This window comes from Nasonia vitripennis (assembly GCF_009193385.2).
Source record: "Nasonia vitripennis strain AsymCx chromosome 3 unlocalized genomic scaffold, Nvit_psr_1.1 chr3_random0008, whole genome shotgun sequence".
NCBI classification, from domain to species: domain Eukaryota; kingdom Metazoa; phylum Arthropoda; class Insecta; order Hymenoptera; family Pteromalidae; genus Nasonia; species Nasonia vitripennis.
In genome coordinates, this window is record NW_022279628.1 from 660,209 (window position 1) to 684,293 (window position 24,085).

The following is a 24,085-nucleotide window of genomic DNA, read 5'->3' on the forward strand; positions in this document are numbered from 1 at the left end:
TTAAATAGGAACCCCTATTTTTGATAGCAGATTCGGAAAGAACAGGAAATTTTACGTCCTATTGAGTGTACTTTCTTGATGTCTAATATCAGTCCTCCTTCCTGTACTTTCTTCATTTCTTGTTCTAAGTCTGCAAATGCGATGTTGAATAGCGCCGGACTGAGTGGGCACCCTTGTCTCACACCTTTTTCCGTTTTGAACTTTTCTGTCCTTTTTTTACCAATTCTAACTCTGCTGTGTGTATCTTTGGATATTTCTTTTATTTTCCTTATGTACTTGTCTTTTACTTTTTTCTTTTCCATAATTTTCTATATCTTCTCTCTTTTTAGTTTGTCAAACGCCGCTCTCATATCAGCGAAGAATAAAAACACCTTTCCTTTTTCTTTTTTTATTTCTTTCTCTACTATGCCTTTTACTATATATATCGTATCCACTGTACCTCTTCCTTCTCTAAATCCCATCTATGTGTCATCTAGAACCTTCTTCTCATCCAGTTCAGCTATCAGTTTTTTTTTCAATTATATTTTGCTTCATCTTTATCTCCTTTTTATATATCAGCGCGATTAGCCCCGTGTTACATTCCTCTGGGAAGTCATTCCCCCTCCATATACTATTTAGAATATTGTATAGGAAGCCCTCACCTCTGTCCCCTCCGAATATCCATGGCTCATTCTGTATCTCGTATTCCCCTGCTGCCTTCTTCTTTTTCAGTTTCCTGATTGCCTTCTTGATCTCCTCATGTGTGATCTCTTCTTCTTGCTCTCTTTCCTCCTTTTGGTTCTCTCTTTCTTTATTTCCTTGTTCTCCTGTTCTTTCCATATCTTCCTCTCTGTCTTTCTCTCTTTCTTCTGTGTTTTTTCCGTCTAGTAATTTCTTGAAGTATTGTTCCCATTCCTTTTCTGTAATCTTTTCGCTGAGTTTTTCCCTACCTTTCCTCCTTTTTTTATTTACCATTTCCCAGAAGCCTCGACCTTTTTTTTCATTCTGTAGTTCTTCTATCATCTTTTCTCCCTCCTCTTTCTTCTTTTTCTCTATTAGCTGTCTATATTTGCTGCGTTCTATTAGAAATTCTTTTTTGTCTTCTCTCCCCTCTCTCCAATTCCTTACCCCGATAACATGATGTCGGCGGAATGACGGCACCGAGACTGCTCGGAATGGGCCACGCGTGACGTCCAGGTACCCCTGCTCCGGGACACGGAAATGACGGCATTGTGCTCAGCACAATGCTGGCACGCGGTGCCAGCATCGTGCCGGCACTTAAATTAAGAAAAAAGAAAAAAATTATACCCGAGCGGGGATCGAACCCTGAACCTTTCGGTTAGCAGGCTGGCACTTTACCACTCGACCACGAATACTTGTTACAAGTCATGGACAATTGTGTCCTTATATACTGCGAGTAGCTGTTGATATTAATAAAATTGCAAGTAATCGTAATAAACAATAACCAGAATTATTATCAACGCGCTAACAACATCGATATTCGCCGCTTATTTCGTGTATAGGCGCGAAACCTGCAGGCTGCTATAAATTCGGTAGTTATAAAAGAAAATTTTCTAAATTTCGCAGCCAACAAAGCCGGCATTCTGCGGGAATTTGGAATTTCGAGCTGACATTCTGCCAGTACTCTGACAGCGCCAAATTTTAATAAATTTTAAACACGGGTCGAAGGCACAATGCCGTCATGTAGCTCCTCAAAATGTCGTCATAATGCTGCCATGAGTGCCAACACGGCGTGACTGCAAAATGCCGACATTCTGCCTTCGTTCGTGCCGGTGGCATGCAGCCGGCACTCATGTCCGTCATTCTGACACAGTTTCGTGCCGTCGCAATGTGAGCACGCGTGCTGGCACGCTGTGCCGCCAAAATGTCAACATTATGACTTCCCGAATGGCAGGAAAAAAAAAATTGTTGAAAATTCCAACGAAAGATGTCTTGGGGACGTCACAATGACGGCACGAGCGGCCAGCATGCGTGACCCCAAAATGCCCGGCACGCGATGTTTTTGACTATTTCTTTCAGCTCCCTCCAATCCTTCGGCGCCCAAGCTTTCCCTAGCCAGTCTCTATATTCTTCTATTCCTTTTTCTGTCCAGTCCGTTATGAGTTCTTCTTTCTCCGTTTCTATCTTTTTCATCATTTTCATTGTCAGTTCTACCGGAAAATGATCCGATTTCCATTTTCCTCCTATCAGCATTCTTTCTATCGTTTCTCTTCCTTCCTCGTTTGTTATTATGTAGTCTATCGTAGAGCAACCATTTTCTCCTAGATATGTCCATTCTCCCTCCCAATCTACTTCTATATCTCCGTGTATTATATGCATTCCTATTTCCTCTAGTTTCTCGATCATGTATTTTCCTTCTTCGTTTATGTATTTATTTTTCGATGTCCTGCTTTGTCTTCTTTTATGAGGTTTCTTTTTCGGCTGTTCTTGCGTTGAAGTCTCCTCCTATTATTATCCTTCTTTTTCTTCCTCGCATATATTTTCTATCTCCTCCCAATTTTTTCCTATTTCCTCTCTCATATATACTATTCCCACTCTTAGTTTTTCCTTTCCTTCCACTTCCTCACCTTCCCCTCTGTTCCGAGTTTTTCTTTTATCCAGACTTGTGCTTCTTCTGCCTTCACTCCATTTTCTGTTTCCAGTCCGCTTATGACTATATTATTCCTTATTTTCTCTCTTTCATCTTTTTCCGATATCCAGTCCACTTGTTTCCATCTTCTCTCTTCTTCTATCCCTACCTTGTTTTCTGAATTATCGTTGTTGTTCTTATCTTTTACTCCTTCCTGCTCTTTCATCGCTTTGACTGCCTCTTCTATCTCTTTTATTTTTTTTTTACCTATTCTCCTGTGGTTTCTGTTTCTCCTGCTCCGACTTGTTCTTGCTTTGCCTTCAGCTGCTCTAATTCCTCTTTTATCTTTTTCCTGGCTTCCTCTTCCTCCTCCTTGTTTTTCTTTATTTCTTCTGCTATCTTCCTTATCTCCTTACCTCTTTATTTTCCATCCTTAGGATTGTTTCCTCAAACCTTTTTTCCCTTTCCTCAGCTTTTTTTATTCATTTCTTCAACTCTTTTTTCCCATCTTTCTTCTCTTTGTTTGGCCTCTTCTGTTGCTCTTTCTCTTGCTTCACCGTCCTTGTTCATTTTCTCAAGGATCTCTTTCAGTGTCTTTTCCATCTCTTTCTCTTCTTCTATCTTTTCAGTTCTCTCCTCTTTCTTATTGTCTTCTTTCTCCAGATTCTCTTCTCCCTCTTTGGCTGCTTTACTTGTGCCTGGTGTGATTGGTGGTGTTCTTGCAATTAACTTGCTTTTATTAAAAATCTGTTTCTTTTCTTCTTCTTTGCGTTTTTCCTCTTCTTCCTCCTCTTTCTTTTTATATTTTTTTCCGGGGTGTCCTAAACTTTAATTTTTTCAATTTTTTTAGAATCAGTCCTCCTTCTATTAGGTTATTTACACTTTGTGATTTCCTATCTAGTTGTGGTTTGTCCCTTTTCCCCTTCCCTTTTTGCCCTCCTTTTTATTTCTTCCTGTAGATTTACTATCTGTGTTCCTTTCTTGTTTGGGAGTATACCATTCCGCTGTTCCGCTTCTTTCCTCCTCTTCTGCTGTTGCAGACTCACCTTCCAGATGTGTTCCAAAAATCACTTCGTTGATCCTCTCTATTCTCTCTATATTGCACTCTACTGGTGGTTTCCCTAGGGACTTTTTACTCGCACTCTCTCTCCCCCTCTATCTCTCTCTCTCTCTCTCTCTCTCTCTCTCTCTCTCTCTCTCTCTCTCTCTCTCTCTCTCTCTCTCTCGCTCGCTCTTTCTCTCTCTTCCTCTATTCTAACCTCCATTATTACTCGTTTTTATTTCATTCTTTCCTTTCTCTCTTTATTTTTAACTTACTTATCTTTATTATTCCCTTTGTTCAGCTTCCTTCCTTTCACCTTTCTATCGCTTTCCTTTATTTTGTCCTCAATCTATCCGCTGCTAATCGCCTTCACACCATTCACTCAAAAACATACATCCACTCACCACGGCCATCTATTTTGAATCTCTGATAAGTTTATTTGAAACTCATTAAAAGGTTATGAAATCAGTTAAAAGCAACACATTTTACAAGGTAAAATGTTGGCAACTATAAGTTTTGTACCTATCCTCACTATTCTGTATCTTAGTATTATACTTATGATTTCTCCTCTAAAATGTTATGCAATCCTTAAAGAAATTATCCAATGTTAATAGCTTACAAAAGTTTTCCTGTATTTTCATCAAAATGCGCTAATGAATGTAGTGAAATCAGTTTCAAAAATGTGAATTGTTAAAAATCAGCACATTGACAAAAATCATTACTTACTACAAGAAGAATCAATCTCACTATAACTTCAAGGTGAAAATCTGCTTTGTGTTCCATGATTCTATCACATCTAATCTGAATGTGCTAAAACTAATCAAAATCATCTTATGCAAAAAAATGAGCAAAATCATAAATATAAAAAAATCAAGTAAATTCCTCCTAAATATATAGAAGAATCATTTCACAAAGCGTAAACTCATTCATCTTATATAAAAAATAAGATAGTTGTACCTATCAAAATTATTCTTTTAATGCTTACTTGCCGTCCCGTTGTCTTATAGTCTATCGATGAAACACTGGCATTATTAATTTTAAGGTGTGAATCTGTTAGATAATATTAATTAAAATTACAATATTTTATTATAATCTAAGGAGCTTTACTATCAGAATGTTAACGCAAAAATCTTCAAATATACCATGTTTGTTGCAAAGAAAAAATTTCAAAGCCAAATTTAATAATTTGAAAAAATAGTAAGTAGTTTTGGAATCATAATATTATTTATAGCACAGTGTGGCTAAAACCCGCTGTTAAGTCACGCCTATCTGTGACTAAAGTAGTCCTTTTTTGCACCGTGCTTGAATTTTAGCGCCAAAAAACGATAAATAAGATGCAAGGCGATGTAAGAGAGTATTTAAGTGTAGATTCATGTGAAGATGATACCAATAGAATTTTTAAATTCACTTACGCCAAATGGCCTACCGCTTCATAAGTTACGTTTAAAAGTAGGTGCTGTAATTATTTTGTTTTCAGTCATGGCCAATTATATGTAGCATTATCCAGAGTAGGTTAGGTTGTAAGGGTTCAGCGCAATTTTCGAAAGAAAACTGCACTTCGCTCGGTGGCCTATGGCCCATTGCGATACCCCGTTTGTCAATAGATCAGAGCTAACCTAGTTCCTTTACTTTTGCTGAAAGCATTTCCAGCTTTTTGTAAAGTTTGTTATCTTCCCTATATCCATTCCTGCTACCTCGTCCAGTTCCACTAGGAAGCTGTGGCCCAACGTGTTGTGCCTTTTGCTTTCCAGGGCTGGGCAATGACATAGCAGGTGGGATATGGTTTCTTCTTCGCAGCATTCTCTACAGAAGTTGACGTTCGCCTTTCTCCATCTCTTGAGATTGACCCTTACCGCACAGTGACTTGTTACTACTTCTGTGATCGTGCTTACAAAGATTTTTCTGTAATTTAGCAGCTTCTTTGTTCTTTCCTTGTCCACCTCTGGCCACAGCGTTCTCGATGTAAAACAGTCGTCTCGTGTTCTCCATCTCTCGTTGTGAATTACCTCGATGGCTCTGTCAATGGTCGTCTTTATCACGTTGATCATTGGCAGTGGGTGGCTGATCGCTTCGCTGCTGTCCTTCTCCGCTCCAAATTTTACCAGTTCATCTGCCTTGATGTTCCCTTCGACACTATTGTGTCCAGGTACCCAGCAGAGTTTGACTTCGCTGTTGCGGATCCATGACAGGGCTTCGCGACAGCTCACTGCCTTTAATCTCGTTAATTTCGACGCCAGAGTTTCGAGAGCTGCTTGACTGTCTGTGTAGATAGTCACCTTCATTGGCGCACTATCGTTTAGCTGTGACAATCTCGCTGCTTTCTCGATTGCCAGCATTTCCGCTTGCAGAATGTTGCAGTCGTTCTTGAGCCTGTATGACTTTTGAACTCCTAGTTGTTCTGAGTAGACTCCTGCCCCCGTTCGTTTTATTGTTTTTGAACCGTCTGTAATATACCAGATAATTGGGGCAATTCGTACATATTAGCAGCCAATACGTTGCATGGCACAGAAAGAAGGTTCGCAAAGAATTCGAAGTTCAAGAAGGCGTATGTCGAATGTACGATTACATCGTAAAAGGATACATGAAGCTTATCTCAAATCAGACTATAGATCTAGATTGTTGTTATTTTTCGCCACATCATGGCATCTTCAAGGATAGTAGTACGACTATTCAATTTCGTGCAGTATACAATGCTTCAAAAATCACAAACATAGGATTGTCAGCAAATAGTTGTCTTCACACCGCTCCAAATCTTTTACGCAAAATTATTGTAATTCCCACTAGGTGGAGAATTTATAGAGTAATATTCGTAGCAGACGTCGAAAAAATGTTCAGACAAATTTCGGTAAACGAGAAAGATCAGAATCTTCAAGCAATCGTGTGGAGAGACGAGGCTGATCAGGAAATACAAACATATTTTATACAAGAAAAACAGAAACAGGTTATCAAGATAATGAACAGCGGTGGGTTCAATTTGCGAAAGTGGATATCCAACGAAAAAATATTAATTAACTGGCTTCCACAGGAGAAACGAGCCACAGTTGCTAACCTTAATATTGGTTCAGGGTTTTCGGTTTTAGGAATCGCTTGGGATCCCGTCCAGGATCGCTTCTACTTTAATATCATGCTCAAATCGTTAGAGGGTCCAGTTACAAAGAGGTCAGTTCTAGCTAGGGTAGCGAAATTGTATGATCCCCCAGGATAGCTCCAGTGATTGTCTCCTTGAAAATTTTCATGCAGTCATTATGGATGTTGACGAGAGAATGGGATTTAACATTGCCTGATGATTATGCAACGCAGTGGAAAAATCTATATTTGTCTTTACAGCCAATAGCTAGCATTCGTATCAATCGTTGGATAGGCGTACTTTTTTGTAAGAGTTTAGTATTAAAATTTTGAAGTCGTAGGAGTGGATAATTTTGAGAAGATGAGTTTGAAAGATATGGAAGCTGACATAAATGAAAGAAATTTCAAAGATTTGAAAACCAGCTGCACCGCAATTCACCATTTCGAAAATAAGAGAACAAAACAGATTAGCATCATAATTGAAGTCTCGTCAGAAATTTACAAAAGAATAAAAGATAACAAAAACAGAGTTTTCATTGGATATCAAAACTGTAGAGTATATGATGATATCAACATAAGGCCTTGCTACAACTGTGGAAGGTTTGGACACAGTGGACATAAATGTTGCAACGACAAAGTGTGCTTAAAATGCGCGGGTTCACACAATTCAATAAACTGTGTGAAAACGACGGAGGTAAAATGTGTAAACTGCATTTTTCATAATAATAGGTACAAAACCAATTACGACATTCAACATGTGGCAAACGATAGCCAGTCTTGTCAAGTGCTCAAGAACAAAATAAGAAAATACGTGGAGTCAACTGATTACCCAGTGAGTCCTACAATAACAAGATATATCGGCAACATAGACATCTCGTCTAACAGAACTCAGTCGGCAACAAGGATTGGATCGGTTTCGTCATTACTATCGTCTCCTTCTGCCAGTCAGCATAATCTAAGAAGATAACACACACATGGATAACAACATTGAAGTAATAGAAAGTATACAAAATGAAAATGTTAAGAAAGAAACTGTATTTAGAAATATCAAGGCTTTCAATAATTATCTAAAAAATAACCAAGAAAATATTCTCTATGTCAATATTAGAAGTTTAAATAAAAACTTTGATAAACTACAGATTTTTATAGAAAGGCTTGAGATTAAACCACTAATGATAGTTTGCGTAGAAACCTGGAATCTAGAATATCATAATTATTTTCTATTAACAGGGTATAAAATGTATTACAATAATAGAATAAATAGGTCGGATGGTTTACATTGATGAAAGCCTAACGGAGAGTACTGAAATCGTACGAATAGGGAAACTCAGAGTTATAAATACATGTTTAAAATTAGATAAGGAAAAGAAAATAGAAATATCAAGCGTATATAGATCTCATGACATTTCAAAACTTGATTTCATTAGTAACATTAAGGAATACCTAAAAAAGAAACAAAATACCAAAAATCATCTAATTATTGGTGACTTTAATATAGATATAATAAAACTAGACAATATTAGTCAGGAGTATTTGAATAACTTCTTAGAAAAGGGATATGTGCCAGGCTTCCAAACAATAACTAGACCAGCAACATCTGATAATACAGGTTCTTGCATTGACAATATCTTTATTAAAACTAACACAATTGAAACATACACTTGTAAAATAGAACATATGATCACAGATCACTATCCGCTACTAATAACGCTCAAAAAAATTAAAATCAGTAATTGACACGAGAAATTAGAATGCATAGATTATAGGAAACTAGACAAAATCGCGGACAAAGAAAATTGGAATGAGATATTGTCAATGAATGATCCTAACCAAGCTGTTAATTCACTAATTGGTAAAATAAAATACTGTACTACCCAAGCAACAACTACTAAAAATAAAAATAAGAAACTAGAAAAAAATAAGCCAAGGCATAGCTGGATAACAAGTGCAATTATAAACTCTTGTAATAGAAAAGAACAATTATATAAAACTTGGCAACTAAACCCAAAGAATGAGACTCTAAAGAAAGAGTATAAAACTTATGAGAAAATATTAAATAAAGTTGTCAAAGACGCCAAGTTAAAAAATGATTGTGCCAAGGTTGAGAAAAGCTATTCTAATCCAAGAGATCTTTGGAGAGTTATAAATAAAAAACTAGGCAAAAGCACAAAAAAAAAATGCACCAATTACACAAATTATTGAACCAAATAATAAACACGGGAAAAAAATTCAAAACCCTAAAGACATAGCTAATATTATGAACACATACTATAGTAACATAGGATCAGAACTAAGTAAAAAAATCAAACAACCAATTAACGAAACAATAAGTCTACCTAAACATAACCAAATTTCGATCTTTCTGTTTCCTACAAACTATTCTGAAATAACTAAAATCATTAAAGATATGCCACTGAAGAGCGGCGGGGTGGATAACATAAATACTAAAATAATAAAAAGCTTGTCTAGACACATAATCGATATACTTGTACATATATGTAACCTATCGATCGAAAAAGCCATTTGGCCAGAAGCTTTGAAAAATACCGATATTATTCCAATTTACAAATCAAAAGACAAAAATTATGTTGAAAATTACAGGCCAATCTCATTAATATCAAATATTGCTAAAATCCTGGAAAAATTAATATATAACAGACTAAACAATTTTATCAGTAGTTGTGACATCATCTCAAAAAATCAGTATGGCTTTGTTAAGAATAGGGGTACAAAAGATGCAATACAATACATATCGAACATTATATATAACTGTCTAGATCAAAGTAAACCAATAGCGGTTGCTTTTCTAGATTTGGCCAAAGCTTTCGACACGGTTAATCACAATATATTACTGCAAAAATTATTTTTCTTACAATATATACTGCACAATATATTAATACAAAATATTGTTAGCGACAAAGAAACTGTAAGTACGGGTGTGCCACAGGGCACAATACTGGGCCCTCTACTATTCATAATTTATGTTAACGACATGCTTAAAGATAATGTGATGTCATATGCTGATGATACTGCGATAATTACAACGGCTGACTCCTGGACCGACGTTGAAGTAAAAATGAATGAAGACCTAAACTGTATTTCAAACTGGTTAGCCTTGAATAGGCTATCACTAAACATAAGCAAAACTGTATTTATAACTTTTGGAAATTATAGTAACAGTATCCCAAATAGTATAGACATAAAAATAGGCCAGGAAAAAATAAATAGAGTGAGCAACTGTAAATATTTGGGATTAATTTTCGACAGCCATATGAAATGGGAAGAACATATAAAATATATTGTTAGCAAAACCAAATATTTAACCTTTGTGTTCTATAAATTATAAAAACTGTTGAACCTACCAACATTAAGATTGATTTATTACGCGCTCTTCAACAGCGTTATAAGCTACGGAATTATAGCGTGGGGAGGGGCTTACTCCAATGCTCTACTACTGTTAAAGAACCTACAGAAAAAACTGTTAAAAATCATTAATAAAAATAATTTTGTAACTCAAGGAAACCCACTTCATTTTGAGAAAATGTACGAACTTGAATCACTATTCTTCCATTACGAGATTTTAAAATCAAAACATAAAGCTTCAACAAGCAATACAAGAAAAAAACTTATACAAATTCCGATCAGAGAAAAAACAGTAAGTAGAAAAAACAGCTACATCAAAGCGATAGAATTATTCAATAAACTACCAAATGAATTAAAAAATTTAACAACGAAAAATATGAAAAAGAAATTAAAAGAGTGGATTAGATCAAATTTATAGACAAAAAGAAAAGATATTAAAAGAGTGGAATAACAGAAATAAAGGAAAAGATATCACTGTATCATTAGTTTTAGACTATTTTCAATGTGCAATTATAAGACTGCGGTTACTAATCTCAAAAGATTAGTTTTTATAGTTTTAAGATTTAGATGTAAGATAGCAATCAGTCCCGCAAACAGATAACTGTGTTTATCTCTGCGGGTATGTAAATTGCATTGCTAAAATGTAATTTATATAACTTTACTGATAAATAAATAAATAAATATATATATATATTTATTTATTCTTTACAAAAGATTAAACTGTGAGGTTTATTCTTTAAAAAGATTAATAAGATTAATTAAAAAGAAAGTAATGTTTTATACTGTTCTAAAGAAGAAATCGAAGCAGTTATTCTTCCTAGCGCCTGTTGTAGTTCTTTAGACTTTAGAGTGTACCAAAAGAAAAAGAAAATAACTGCTGAAAATCAATCAAAAAATAATATAGATAATAAAATAATAAGTTTAACTGATGAAACAACTGAAAATTGTATTCATCATTTTAAAGAATCGTACCGATATATGTGGATAACATTGACATTGTATATGTATCAAATCAAAATAGCAAAAAAACTTCATTAAAACGAAAATTAGATGATGACTCAAAACATATGAAAGAAAAAATTAAACATATTAAATTTCCTCTCCAACAGTCGACAAATATAGTTGAAAATAAGAATATGATATATAATAACATTAAATAGCTTATTTCTCAATTAAAAAAACAAACTTTTAATGAAGAAAATAATTGTTATCCTATGGTGAACTTAAATGATTTAGAAGATGAAATATTTTAATAAAATCACATTTAAAAAAAAATTGGTTTTATACACTCTAAAGTCTAAAGAACTAAAACAGGCACTGGAAATAATAAATGTTTCAATCACTTCTTTGGGAAAGTATGCATCGAATCAAATCAATGTAGGACATTCAATTTATTAATAAATAATATCATTCAACAATAAATAATTTTGTATAACTATTCTTTTTGTTAATAATAACAACAACGATCAATTCTTTTAATTATAGAAATACATTTTATTCTTTGATAAAGTTGAAATCACTCGATCAATTTTTTGGTAAAGAATAAAACTCGACATTTATTCTTTTGAAATGACGGAGGAAAATTTTATTCTTTTCAAAAGATTAAACTGTGAAATTTAATCTTTAGAAAAAAATAAATTAAGCGATTTTTCTTTTAAAATGGTGGGCTGTTTTATTCTTTACAAAAGATTAAACTGCACGCTTTATTCTTTACAATAGACTAAACTGTACCTTTTATTCTTTTAGTACTCGTCAAAAGTAATGGTTTATACTTTCCTAAAGTAATTGAAACATTTATTTTTTCCAACGTCTGTTATTGTTCTTTAGACTTTAGAGTTAACTACAAAATTTATTGCTTTTCTATTGGGACTGTCTCTGGGACAGCACCGTCGGCGGTCGACGGTGCAAAGTTTGTGCAAAGCACGAGAGCTTTTTGTACCGCAAACGGCAAACGGTACAAAAAGCTCTCTTACTTGTGTGGACAGAGTGATTATTGCTTTAGCACAATGGTAGTTGTACGGACACTTTTATACATACACCATGACTTATGTTTATATATCTTCACTTAAGCAATTATGATATTAGTTGATTAGGTGTAATACAACTTTGAAGACCAAAATTCTAAATCAGCATTCACTACTTTAAACTTTCTTTAGTACCGGGCAATGACGAGCACTTTTGAATCTACTTAAAACATGCAGCTTCTCTACAAGATGTATGACACGTATACATTTTTTTACGTTTCACTGTATACCTGTATATATATTATACAATTTAGTGATTTTTAAAACACGGCGTATGTATAAAAGTGTTTGCACAACTATCATTGTGCTAAAGCAATAATCACTCTGTCCCAAGAAGTTAGTTCTGATACTGACCACCACATTTAATTTTACATGTATTTTGTGGGGCCACCCATCGCGTAACACCTTAAATTACTATACATTTCAAATATCACTCCAATACTCTCTTTTAACACTGTAAAGACAGCTACATTATAACAAATATCTAAAAATTCATGTTCAGGGTTCTCATTATACTTTTGATTAATATAATTATTGTATAGTTATGGATAGTTTAAAATATTATGTATAACAGTAGCTCCAATAATACACTGTGCAATTTGATGGCAACATAAGGTTAATCTATGTCCATCTTTGCTAAACGGACACAGATTTACATGAAGTTGTCATCAAATTGCATGGGCCTAAATTTTATTAAATTTTTTAACATCTTATATTTTATTATATCTTGTTACATTTCTCACTTTTCTTATATTTTAAAATTTAGGTTAGAATAAATAAAAAATGTCTTGCTAAGAATTTTTTGATTTTTTGATACATAAAAAAATCATGATTGATTTAATGATGTATTTTTATCTCTTGCAACTGATATTAGTTTGGCTATTAATATTATACAAAAAATTATCGGAAAAAACATTGTAAACCATTTTTAACTAATACAATTTATGGAGTTAATCAGATATAAGGATATACAAAAGTTATCAATGAACATGAACATGATGAAGATTTCATTTACCTGATTCTTATCCTGCAGTGGTCTTCGTGGATAAGGCCCACATAAATCGAATCTTCCATTAAAAAAATCTGTAGAAATCGCAGCAATCATAAATGTCCACAAAAAAGTGTGAACAATAACTGTTGATTCAACCATAATTAAGCCTTGTTTCTTCTACTTTTATTTTTTGCGCCGCAAATAATATCAGCCGAATAAGAGGTATTAAACTTCTTATATTATTTTCTTTATCTTTTTCGTCGGTTCACGGTTGTCTGCTACGATCAAACAGACTAGGAGGTCAGTCGTCAGACTCAGCAGGACTAAATATAAATATAAAGATTGAGGTCTCTCTTCTGCACTGCAAATTCCAATTGGAGCTCGCGCTCGCCACGTCGTGGTGGTCCGCCAGGCGGCGCGTCGGTCCGCCAGTGACAAGGGCGGACTGCCAAAATTGCCTAAGCTATAATGTTAAGGGGATGTCCCAAAAAACACTGTTTTTCTATTTATATATTTATTTATTCATCCAGAGTAATAAATACATGTTATAGTTAACTCCAAGATATACTTGGTATATCTGGGTTAACTGACATCCTATAGAGGTAGACACAGCTACCTGTAAAAAGGTCTGGTATATATACTTAATAAAATGATCTTACAAAACTAACTTTCTATCACATAACATTTTTTAAATAAAGTTTGCAAATGAAAAACCGAGTTTGTAGCGCCGTAGTGTTAAGTTTAATGAATCGTTCTACCGAAAGAAAAATTCGATCGGACTTTCTGCTTTTCTAGAAGTTTGGAAATACAAAATATCCTGTGGCGGATTTGCGAAGCTTTTGCGCCGACATCTCCTTAACTTCTAGAAAAACAGAAAGTCCGATCGAATTTTTCTTTCAGTAGAATGTTCAGTATTAAACTTAACACTACGGCGCTACAGACTCGGTTTTTCATTTGCAAGCTTAAAAAGTTTTATGTAAAATAAGATTTTAAGGTTGGCGCTGCAATTGCATGAGTACAACGAAGTGTGCGTAATCATCTTTTCGTATTTCCAAGATTTTAGAAAAACAAAAAGTCCGATCGAGATCGAGATTAATCTAGATTAATTTAATGGTTCTTAACATCATGTGGCACTGCAGCGCCACGAAGGCGAGTTTGAGAAGCAGGCGAAGCCGCGGCGCCCGCGCTACTATTTACTTTTATGTTGGGGTTCGCATTTTTCATTACAAAGAAATAAATGCGTTTTTTTGTTGTCTTTAATATATTTTGACTTATAACTATGATTTTCAACAAAAGTATTGATAAAAACAGCTACCTTTGATATAATACACGAGTGTGTCATTCACAAAATGCTCAAATCAAATCAAAAAATGTTAGGACCGTGAAGTTGGCCGCACATCTATATACAAATGGATATTGCTTTCTCATCGATTTTTTGCATGCTCGCTCACTTTCTGTTGTACACTTTCTTACATTTTCAGATTTGTTAACTTTTTTTTACATTTTATTACATTTAATTACATTTTATTACATATGTTATTTTACCGCATAATATAGTCAATATATTTTTTTAATTATTAATTTTATAATAAAATGTAACAATGCATAAGAAATTGTAAGCAAACGTAAAAGGATGTAAGCAGAAGTAAGAAAATAAAAAAGTCGCTGTTTTCTTATATAATATTACGGTGTCTAGGTGTACGGGGTGGCTGATGACGTGATCTGGGTGGTGCGCTTCGTGGTTTTTTGTGTCTAGGTGTAGAAATAATTCGAGGACAGTATCTAGGTGTACAGTATGGCCGATGATGAGGTCTAAGTAGTGCGCTCCGTGGTTTTTGGTGTCTAGGTGTAGAAATCATTCGAGAGTAGTGTATCAGAACGATCAGTGATTTCATTTCATAGTGATAAAAATCTTACAAAAAAGCCATGGTCGAAAGGTGCTAGAGATGCTTATATTTTATTTTTAGGAGAAATTAATAAAAAGGACTAAAATCTCAAAAAAAAATTAACTTTTAAAAAAGTAAAAGGTGAGGCGAGTTTGATATATTCCAAAAAGAAATAACAGATAAAAAAGAACTGAGATCAATCAACCAAAGTCAAGTTTATTATATTTAATCATAATGAAGCAACAAATTTTTTTGTCAATAAAAAGGGCTTACTTAACTTAAAGTTAAGTTATATAATGATCAATTAGGAACAACTCTCATGATATTTACTACGTAACTTGCCATGACCGTTTTATTTTTGTTTATTGAACAGCTAAAATTTTCTTTTCATGTATTAGAACGTCATAAAAACACCACAAGTACAATGAAACAGTCATGGCAAGTTACGTAGTAAGTATCTTGAGAGTTGTTCCTAATTGATCATTATATAAATTAACTTTAAGTTAAGTAAGTCCTTTATTGACCCAAAATATTTTGTTGCTTCATTATGATTAAATATAGTAAACTTGACTTTGGTTGATTGATCTCAGTTCTTCTTTATCTGTTATTTCTTTGCGGAATATATCAAACTCGCCTCACCTTTTACTTTTTTAAAAGTTAAAATATGAGTAGAAGATTTTGGAAATGATAAATGTGAAAAACTTTGAGTTATTGTGCTGGAATGTAAAATAATGTGGAAATTAAAAATTTTACATTTAAATTTGGAGCATCACTAACATGAAACCTGTCATAATTTTTACAAATTTTCATGATTTTTCAAAATATTTCATATTTTTACAAATTTATATTGGCAACTCAGAAAAGCGTTCTTTTTATAGTACTATTTGATGATCTTATCATACGCTAGATGTCGCACTATTGCCATAAATTTTACATTCTCATGTAATCTTACGTATACAACTTCGTGCAGTCCGATTAGTGTAGGAGCAAGGAGGTTTGCGTGACTGACAGAGGTCTCATCAGTCAAAGCTTTCCAGAAAATGTGTTCAAGGGTGTGAGTTTTCGGAATATATTAATTTTATATCTGTACTCAAAACTAATTTTTTAAATTGTAACGAATTTTCAATGATAACCCTTGAACACATTTTAGGTATCTATGCAACTGTTTTAATGATAATTAATTGTGTCACTTTATAGTGTGCACATTTTAACTACATGCACCGAGAATAGACCTTAACAATAATCGATATAAAAAAAAAATCAACGATTTCAGCCTATTACCAAGCTAAACATACGGCATTCAAGGGAACACTATTGATTTGCAAAAGTTTATAGTTACAGCTCGCTTTATCTCTATTGATATATATTTATATTGGTTTCAACAACTTTCCATCAACTCAACAGTTTTTCCATCGAAAAATGCAGACATGATAGTCTTGCATTTGTGAAACATGCCAAAGCTACTTGTCTAGAATATATGTATGTAAGTACGAAAATCCGACGCCGATTATTTAAATATACAATGTGCAAAAACGTACAACGCTCAATCTTTAAAGTAACAAAGGATTTCGATTTTACAATAAACATCGTATTTTTCTCACTATAAATTTAAACAGAAAATAATATTACTCAATTCTATTGAGCCGCCCTATCGTTCAATGTAGTCCATTGAACTTGGTGGATTCTGCGCGTTTCTTGTAGGAAAATAGCATAACGTTCTATAAATGAATAAATTAAAAAAAAAGAAATATCAATCTGACATCGACTCCACATAGCTACTTTCAATTGAACAAGGCATAATACAACATTGACTATTTTCATCAAGAGCGTTCAAAATCATTTAATTGTCGTTTGAACAGTTCGAAGTTTCATAAACAGGTTAAGGTTTTATAAATTACTGACTTCACTATCGTCTGCCTGAGCATCAGCTGCTACATTGGCAACGACACCGCTCTGTTGAAGATGCATTATACATTACATTAGGTGTTCTACATTTATAATATTTCTTCAAAAGTTCGGAAGTGTTAGTAGTATGTTATTTCTTTGTCCAGGTATGAGAATACCTTTTTTTATTTGGCTATTGACGCCTTTAGGGCCTGAATCTGTAGCCCAGCTGAAGTACATCAATGCAAGATGAGTGTTGCCAATGAGAAAGTCGTAAAAACATATCGGTTAATGATGTTACAATCATAGTATGAATAAATTAAAACTGAATCGTACATTTCCTATAGAATACTATAATATAGATTCGTGACTCTTTGAGTCGTGCTGAACAACACCTATGTGGCACATGATTGCAGAGTTCTGAGGATTTATATGCAATGCCCTCTTCAAGTACAACTCTACTAAGCTATACTGCTCTTGTTTTGAGAAAATAATTCCCAGTCCAAACCTGTGTAGTCATTAATGTGTTAAATGGTTCCAATTCAAGTTTTCAATTGAGGTGTAAATATAGATAAACATACCAGGCGTTATAACAACGAGAATCCAGCCTTATAGCATTTCTGAAAACTGTAATAGCTTTATCTAATTCCTCATTAATTACATATTATTCATGTTCAAGGAGAGTACATGCATAAGGGAAATTGCGATTAACTTTTATATCTCTTTGAAAGAATTTGATAGCAGTATCGTGTTCAGTTTCAGTAGAAAACAAGTAACCAATTGCACACCAAGCAGCTGGAGAATTTCGATTTTCTGCTACTAAATCTTGAGCTAACGTAGAAAGCTGTACTTCAGCATGCAAATGCCACACTACAGTACTGTATATTTTCATCAATTCTGTCTTATGAGGTTCTAATGTTCAAACTTGAGCAAAATATGTTGGTGAATAAAATTTTTTTGTTGATCTGTAATAAATCGCTGAAATTTAGCCGGTACATTGACAATCACAATGTTTCCAAACTATTTTGGAGATAATGACTAAATCAACTGACTAACTTGAGCCGTCTGTTTTTTCCCTTTTACTGATGTATTGGATAATACAGTTATAATATTGTTCATTATTTGTTTGTGATTATTTTTTATTATTTATTACCTTTATTATCGTTCTATCCTTATATTTTTCTTTCGTTTCCGTTTTATTTTTCTGAAACAAATATTGATTCAGTTATGTTTATAAAAAACCTAATCAATCATATAAATGAAAATTTCTTTATAATTACCATATGAACACCTTAGCAAGATTAGAAATTTTTTAAATAATTGGTAAGATATAACTGTAATTCATTTCCTTTTGTATGTATGTATAAGCGGTATAACGACAAAATGTTTCTCGTCTTCTAGAGGAAATTTACACACTTTTGCTAAAATTGAATCAGCTGAATAAGACTGCATAGTTTTACTTTGTCGAACAATTTGTACATGCAATTTATCTGACACGTCTTTAAAATTTTTTTTGTAAAAGTTATCTACCACTTTTAACACATTTCCAACAACTTTAAGACTGTTATTTTTGTCTTTGATAAAATAATGGCATTCAATGTAAGTACCATTATTTAATAAAATACAATTATTACTTGTGTTGTGGCAATCCAAGAAAATCGATTTTTCTTTAAAAACGTAAATTTCTTGCATTGTGCAATACATTGACAGATCAAATTTTACATTATCTTCGTCTGAATATGCTTTAGATGATTTGATTTCTGCTAATCTTTTCCCAATTTGTACAAGGGGTTGATTGCCTTTACTCACAAGCTGTTTAATTTTTCTTATTAGATTTTCAAATCTAAAAGCACTAAAATCATCTAATGATCCAAAATTCCTTGTGTCTGAAACTATGTGTAACAGATTATGTACATTGAAAGTGACATTCTTCTCACCATAGTATTCTTCAAAATCTTTAACAAATGTTTTCAGCAGTTCATCAGCATAGTTTAAGTAATCATCACTTTTACATAAAATTGGATTTACTAGAATGGAGATGGCAATGTGAAAAGACGAAAAGTGGGTATACAATTTTGTTGGTAAAACATGTAATAAAACAATCGGACCCGTGTATAATAGGAATTGCCTTAATTCTGTAGCCTTCCATAAATGTCGAATTTTTTGGAATTGCTTTGGATTTCTACAAAAATCTGACGGTACAAAATTTTTCAATTTACTTAATTTTTCTGATATTTCTTCAATTTCTGATTCGCATAATATTGATTTTATCCATACTTCGGTTAGTTTCAACATCACACCCAGACAAATCAAATGCATATAATCTAGTACAACGTTTGTAACCAAACCAAATTTTGGTATGTCTTTTAAAATTGTTTCCTCGTGTTTTTGATAATCCTCACCCAAGGGATCGTTATATTCACGATTTTTTTAATTTTTGGTCTGTTCTTAAAGAGCAAATAGCTCCAGAAAAATGTACTGCATTATCGTATTGACCTCTGATGGTACACTTTGTGTAAGTACGAAAATCCGACGCCGATTATTTAAATATACATTGTGCAAAAGCGTACAACGCTCAATCTTTAAAGTAACAAAGGATTTCGATTTTACAATAAACATCGTATTTTTCTCACTATAAATTTAAACAGAAAATAATACTACTCAATTCTATTGAGCCGCCCTATCGTTCAACGTAGTCCATTGAACTTGGTCGATTCTACGCGTTTCTTGTAGGAAAATAGCATAACGTTCTATAAATGAATAAATTAAAAAAAAAGAAATATCAATCTGACATCGACTCCACATAGCTACTTTCAATTGAACAAGGCATAATACAACATTGACTATTTTCATCAAGAGCGTTCAAAATCATTTAATTGTCGTTTGAACAGTTCGAAGTTTCATAAACAGGTTAAGGTTTTATAAATTACTGACTTCACTATCGTCTGCCTGAGCATCAGCTGCTACATTGGCAACGACACCGCTCTGTTGAAGATGCATTATACATTACATTAGGTGTTCTACATTTATAATATTTCTTCAAAAATTCGGAAGTGTTAGTAGTATGTTATTTCCTTGTCCAGGTATGAGAATACCTTTTTTTATTTGGCTATTGACGCCTTTAGGGCCTGAATCTGTAGCCCAGCTGAAGTACATCAATGCAAGATGAGTGTTGCCGATGAGAAAGTCGTAAAAACATCTCGGTTAATGATGTTACAATCATAGTATGAATAAATTAAAATTGAATCTTACATTTCCTATAGAATACTATAATATAGATTCGTGACTCTTTGAGACGTGTTGAACAAAGATACTTGTCTAGAATATCTGTATGTAAGTACGAAAATCCGTCACCGATTACTTAAATATACAATGTGCAAAAGCGTACAACGCTCAATATTTAAAGTAACAAAGGATTTCGATTTCACAATAAACCTCGTATTTTTCTCACTATAAATTTAAACAGCAAATAATATTACTTAATTTTAATGAACCGCCCTAGCGTTCAATGTAGTCCATTAAACTTAGTCAATTCTGCGCGTTTTTTGTAGGAAAATAGCATGATTGTCCTTACCGGACGGTCTCTTTAACTAGATTCGCCTGCAATCGTCAATGTTAATCAAAGTACAACATGTATTCCGTATAAACTAGTAATATTAGTAGTAATTATATGATAACAATTTACATTTATATAAGACTGCCTTAATCAATAACTTACAGAATTGAAATCGCTACTACTCAACTGTTTTTTTGTATTATAAGGATAACAAATACTTAATTTGAATCATCTTCATTACTGTCGTTTGATGTAGGCGATAGAGATAAAGCCACACTTTTCTCTGTTTCTTTATTCTTCGTTTGTTCGTTATTTTTTGTTTTTCCTTTGCTCTTCTTTCCTTTATTTTTTCTTCCATTGTCCTTTTTTTGTTCTAAAATAAAAATTCATTTTATCATATTTATAAAATAGCAGTTATTTAAATAAATATGCTTTCATTTATAATTACCATCAAGTTGTAAACGAGTTTTAGCATTTTTTAAATAATTGCTTACATACATATGTCTGCAAATCTTTTGTATTTGTTCTGCATGTTTTTGCCAGCGTACTTGTAGTAGCAACTGAAAAAATTATAATAGTTTTTAAAATTATCTTGCATTATTGTTTACTTTGAATTAATTTTATTTAAAAAATACTTTTAATTACGCTGTATACAATAGTTTCATTGAAAAATTTTTGGCCTTTTGGCCACAACAGCTATAAAGTTCTTGAACTTCATTTGACATTATACGACCTATCATTTTCCTTACAGTGTCCTTCCAATTATTTTTGTTAATATAAGCTTGAAGATACTGCCACTAAAACATTTAGAAATATATATTTAATAACTTCAACTAAAATATATACAGATACTAGTATATAACGATATTTTATGGAACAATGCGCATAAACCGAGATTTAGCGAGTGCATTTTTGCACAAGCGTGATTTAAATCGAGGTTTATGCCACTGCGTGTCATAAAATAAATTATTGTCACAGTCAAAACATCTTTTAAAAATGTACACAAAATTTTACGACTTTGTCTCTCAAATTTTTATCTTTCCGTAGATCCTCATCAAAATTCTCAAATGATTCAATGTCTTTTATCGGAAAAGATCCATTCAATAATAACGTGTCCTGTAAGTTTAAACTAGTTTCGACATCGACTGTTTCATTTTTGTTTATACTGGCAGCTACGGCTATCTTAACATGATTGCCTATAATTTGATGCTGTTTTGTATTTATAATAAAAACGGTTCTATATCATTATGTACTTACATCCTATCACATTAATTTTTTCATCAATCGGCAAGTTGACGAACTCTTCCGGTTTGAATAGGTTTTTACCTGGAAAAAATATTCAACTTTATGTTGTAAATATTTAAAATGTCAAACTATCATGTATACATTAAACAAATTCTTTACCTACCATCAATTTTTAGTGCACTATATTCCGTGCTTTTAGAACTTCCTGTCCATGTATTATCTAAAATTGGAGCTGCACCTGGACCATTCTCTTTCATTTCTGAATTCAAATTAATTTACATTAATTTACAAGGTTCATTTTTAATATAAAAAAGAACATATAAATACAATTTTTTATTATTTTACCATCATCATTGGGTGAAAGTAAACCGTCTTCTTCCATATTATGTTTTATTGCTAACATATCATTTTTCTTTCTTTTCAATGGAACAGCATTTTACTTATTTGTTTGATATAAAACATTAAAATCAATTAATAATTAACGTATTTGTAGATTTTTTGTGGTATATGTATATGCTCGGTCTTGCGCTATCTGCAGGGATTATGTACGAAAAATACGTTACCAGTTAATGGCTGCTTTGAATTTTGTCCTTTTCCCTTACTACTCTTGTAATATTACTATTTGAGACAATAAATCTTTCCTCTTCTGATAATAACGTACTAAATGTTATTTTGGGTTTGTTTACAGGCATCGTTTTGTTACTGTTTTCTGCCTTATTTTTTCTAAAGAAGCTTTAATTATTACTCTGTTGTAAATAAAATTTAAAATATTTTAGATTTTATTCGTTATTGCCTGTATTATCCACTATTTCTGGAACTGCATTTTTTGATTCATCAATATCATCTATAATAAAAGAAGCTTTAACTATCACTCTGATATTAGTAAAATTTAAAATATTATAGATTTCATTGGTTATTACCTGTATTATCAAGTTGATTGTTTTCTTTTCGACTGCCAGACTCTTCCTCATCTTCAACATCAGGACTTTTATTTTCAAGTGATGATAGCGTTGATGGGTCTGCCAAAAGTTCTGGTAATTCCAATTGCTTATTCTGATTCTCTTCAGAATGGTCTTTTTTATCTTTTACAAGCTTTCTTTTCTTTGATAGAAGTACAGAATCATCATCGCTTTCAAAATTTTTCAGTTGTCTACTTTTCCTTTTTTCTGGATCGTGCAGATCATTCCATTTTTTTGCACACTTTCCTCGCTTGAAGTATCTTCAGCCAATTTTAATTTTCCTAAAGCTTCTTGATAGCTTTCTGTAGCTGTAAAATTAAAAAATTAATTTGTAAAGTATTTAACTTGAAATTGTTCTTAGAAATTTTGTTTAAACTAACCTATCGTCCAATAAACATCCTTCACGTTATACTTGCTCCAATTCTTTTTCGGTTTTACCCGTTTACTTGCGGAATTATGCGACGCTATAGTTGGAGCCCTACTGAAAAAATCGGATGACAATCAACTGATAATCAGCTGACGTTTTGGCATGATTATCAGCTGATTATCAAGCAAGATTCTTCACATGCACATACAACTTCTCATATTTACTTGGGCGGGAGTCGATGTAGAGCGAGATGAAGAGGCCATGATTAAGTGTCCTCGATATCTTTGCTTCCAGTTTAATTACAGCGGTTTATTAATGAAAAACAATTTCCTTTGTGACTCGAGTCCGCTTTGGCTTCACGCTGGGGTTCATTAAAATAATGGGCCGAACGATTTCTTTCAATTTTTCTCTCTCCTTCCGTCAATTTTTGGCGCCAAATCCACGGCGAAAGTATACGGAAGATGGACACACTTTAATAAATCGCCGTGTCTTCCTCCTCTTCGTGAAAAATTAATATAAACCTTTATTCGCTCATCATGTCCAATAAGAGCATGAGAAGAGAACAACGGTCGAGACAGCTCTCGCGCGCGAAATCAGAAATCGCGTTGCCTCTCGCGCCTGCTTGATTAAGCCCCGGCTCGTTCTAAATCGCGCGAGTATTATTTTCCCCACCCCTTATTCTCCTTTTTTTTTTAAATATTCTTATTTATCTAGAATCACAGCCACATACACAGCCCTGTATACTATGACCACCACCACCAGCCAAGCAACTTTTTCATAGCTTTTAATTCGAGGAGGGCTGCGCTGCTGTCGAGTTTTTTTCACGTCGTACTTGACCTCCGATGCATCATGTGCAGAGATACCGCTTCGCACCCGCGACGTAACGGGTTATAATCGAGCTTGTGATTTATACGTCGTCACTTTAGATATGGGAGAAAAATGTCTTTATTATGCGCGACTATTGATTTTGTTTTTTTGTTCTGATGATGTAGCTCGATCTCGCTCTAGAGGGTTATCTCTGGGCGTTGCATATTTTTTATTTCCTTTGGAGGGTGTACCAGAGAGTATTTTATTGTCGAGATGCAAGCGATTTTTCTTGTTTGCGGCGTCGACTCGGCTTAATTGATAAGCTC

General features: G+C 33.3%; 1 protein-coding gene and 2 long non-coding RNA genes across 3 annotated transcripts in view; all 3 read right to left on the minus strand.

Moving 5' to 3' along the window:
• LOC100116706 overlaps positions 1-13,796 on the minus strand; it is a 30,616-nt gene extending 16,820 nt beyond the window's left edge. Inside the window, exon 1 of the long non-coding RNA XR_512164.3 lies at positions 13,080-13,796. This is a non-coding gene — a long non-coding RNA (uncharacterized LOC100116706). The remainder of the gene's footprint in view (positions 1-13,079) is intronic.
• Positions 13,797-18,154: 4,358 nt separating this feature from the next.
• Positions 18,155-21,589, minus strand: LOC116416839. The gene is made up of 3 exons (XM_031927005.1): positions 21,017-21,589; positions 20,830-20,941; positions 18,155-20,754 (listed from the first exon to the last, which is right to left on the minus strand). The coding sequence occupies exon 3, from the start codon at positions 19,142-19,144 to the stop codon at positions 18,167-18,169; it is 978 nt and encodes a 325-aa protein (XP_031782865.1). The 5' UTR covers positions 19,145-20,754; positions 20,830-20,941; positions 21,017-21,589; the 3' UTR covers positions 18,155-18,166.
• Positions 21,590-21,795: 206 nt separating this feature from the next.
• On the minus strand, positions 21,796-23,176 carry LOC116416840. The gene is made up of 5 exons (XR_004227178.1): positions 22,966-23,176; positions 22,547-22,893; positions 22,190-22,470; positions 21,972-22,065; positions 21,796-21,885 (listed from the first exon to the last, which is right to left on the minus strand). It is a non-coding gene; the product is annotated as an uncharacterized LOC116416840 (long non-coding RNA).
• Positions 23,177-24,085: the final 909 nt, after the last annotated feature.